At 38.9% G+C, this 2,500-nt stretch overlaps 1 protein-coding gene across 3 annotated transcripts in view; it reads right to left on the reverse strand.

Annotated features, from left to right (window-relative positions):
- Nucleotides 1-2,500, reverse strand: part of CCDC27 (coiled-coil domain containing 27) — a 46,064-nt gene that overhangs the window by 16,864 nt on the left and 26,700 nt on the right. For all 3 annotated transcript variants that reach the window (XM_074306466.1, XM_074306467.1, XM_074306465.1), the window contains 2 exons: nt 1,850-2,045; nt 59-181 (listed from right to left, as the gene is read on the reverse strand). In XM_074306466.1, coding sequence (XP_074162567.1) covers nt 59-181; nt 1,850-2,045 — 319 coding nt within the window. The remainder of the gene's footprint in view (nt 1-58; nt 182-1,849; nt 2,046-2,500) is intronic.

Genomic DNA, 2,500 nt, shown 5'->3' on the forward strand with positions numbered 1-2,500 from the left:
GAGAGCAGCAGAAAAATACCAAGGACAAACCCTGTCATTAGATGATTCAACCTCTTACCTTTTTGCATTGATTTTAAGATGTCTGAGAATGATGTATCATCTGTCATTTTCCAGTTCTCATAGTTGATGTTTTTGAAGTACGTGCCACTAGGAAGCTCAGATAGAGAAACCAAACCTGGCCCTGAGAAGTTTTAGAAGGTTTCTGATTAATTTCAGTTCCATACCTTTTGATTAAGTACCTACTCTATATGCTGGATTTCTAGTCAATTAAATAATCAATCAAGAATTTATTAAACACTTACGATGTGCTGGAATTTTTTTTTAATCTTTAAAACTTAGTTTGCCTTCCTGAAAACTTAAATTTAACAAACATTTAAAAACTGATTTTTTTTCATTCTTTTGAGCAAACTAGCAATAGATTTTTTTTTAAATAGAGAAAGCAACTGCATGTATTTCTATATTTCTACATGGGTGTCTCTATAGGTGGAAAGAGAGCCATATATGTTTAAGGATCTCACAGTCTACTGGAGAAAACAAGGACTGATAACTACAAAATAAGCCTTAGCTTTCTTCAAAAGACATTTATGGTGCCACCTTCTACAGGAGGCTTTTCCTGTTCTTTTCCAGTTTTCAGAGCTCTCTCTTTGAAATACAAAAGTATATTTTGTATTTATGTATCTGTAGAAAGAAAATAGAAAGTAAATTCCCTGATAGTGGGGACTCTTGTTTTTAATTTATTTTAATTTTTAAAATTAAATTATGTGACCCAATGGTTTTTTCCACAAAGCAGCACTGGTGCTCTGGTTTTTCCTCCTTCCCCGTCCTTCCTTCCTTCCTTCCTTCCTTCCTTCCTTCTTTTCCCTTCCATTCCTTTCCATTCCCTTCCTTTATCCCCTTCTTCCTTTCCTTGTTTCCTTCTTTCATTTTTTTCTCTCTTTCTTTCTGTCTTCCTTTCACTCTCTCTTCCTTTTTTCTTTCTCTTCTTCCCTCTCCTCCTTTTCCCTCCTTTCTCTCTTCCTTTTTTCTCTTTCCCTTCATTTCTTCTTTCCCTTCTGACCTCTCCTCCTTTCCCCTCCTTTCTCTCCTTTCTCTCTCCTTTCCTTTTCCTTCCTTCCTTCCTTCCTTCCTTCCTTCCTTCCTTCCTTCCTTCCTTCCTTCCTTCCTTCCTTCCTTCCTTCCTTCCTTCCTTCCTTCCTTCCTTCCTTTCTCTTTCCCTTCCTTCCTCCCCTTCTTCCTTTCCTTGCTTCCTTCTTTCATTTTTCTCCCTTTCTTTCTGTCTTCCTTTCATTCTCTCCTTTTTTATTTCTCTTCTTCCCTCTCCTCCCTTTCCCTCCTTTCTCTCTTCCTTTCTTTCTCTTTCCCTTCCTTTCTTCTTTCCCTTCTGCCCTCTCTTCCTTTCTCTCTCTTTTCCTTCCTTCCTTCCTTCCTTCCTTCCTTCCTTCTTTCTTTCCCTTCCTTTTCCTTCCCTTCCCTTCTTCCTTTCCTTGCTTCCTTCTTTCATTTTTTCTCCCTTTCTTTCTGTCTTCCTTTCAACTCTCTTCCTTTTTTCTTTCTCTTCTTTCCTCTCCTCCTTTTCCTTCCTTTCTCTCTTCCTTTCTTTCTCTTTCCCTTCCTTTCTTCTTTCCCTTCTGCCCTCTCCTCCTTTCTCTCTTCCTTTCTTTCTCTCTCCCTTCCCTTCTGCTTCCTTCCCTCTCTCCTTCCTCTTTTTCCTTCCCCTTCCTTCCATCCTACTTACCCAACTCTGTTTCTTTTGAAAGCAGATCCCCTACAATCATTCAGTGTACTTAACTCTACTCTCAAATCTACTCTCAAAGAAAACAAGGACGGTGGTTTTAATCACAGCTCTTACCCCACTGTGTTGTTGAAGTTGACCTGTTGCTAAACCTAGGACATTCGGCACGCATGAGAAAGGCCCTTTGCAGCTCCTGCATTATTGGAAGATAGCCAGTCCCACAGGTGATGACATCGTTGACAACTTCAGTATTGCCCTTGTCAATACTGGTTTGGCTGTAAATGTTGGTAAGGGGATCCTTGCCAAATTCCTCCTGAAAGATGGAATAGTTAAGGCAGTCATTGAAAGCAAATCATAAAAATCACAGAATCTCAGAGCTGGCAGGGACCCTAAAGCCACCTTGTCCAAACTGTCTCCCTACATCCCTCAAAAAATGGTTTTTGAGCCTTCACTTGAAAATCTCCAGTGATGGTGAACTTACTACCTCCCAAGGCAACTCATCCCATTTGGTGATAATTAGAATTGTTTGCTTGTGAAGATTTTTCCTTCATGAAGTTTAAATATGTCTCTCCTACTGCCATCTTTTACTCATTGCTTCTGAGTTTTGTCTGTAGTCCAGCCAAAAAATTTTTTTTCTCCATCTTTTCCATTAGTCTTTCAAATATTTGAAAACAACTAATCATGTCTTCCCTCAAGTTTTCTCTTCTTTTAACATGCCCTCTATAATAAATTTTCCTTTTGCATGAAATTTCTATAAGAGAACTCTTT

Source organism: Sminthopsis crassicaudata, chromosome 3, assembly GCF_048593235.1.
Source record: "Sminthopsis crassicaudata isolate SCR6 chromosome 3, ASM4859323v1, whole genome shotgun sequence".
Taxonomy (NCBI): Eukaryota; Metazoa; Chordata; class Mammalia; order Dasyuromorphia; family Dasyuridae; genus Sminthopsis; species Sminthopsis crassicaudata.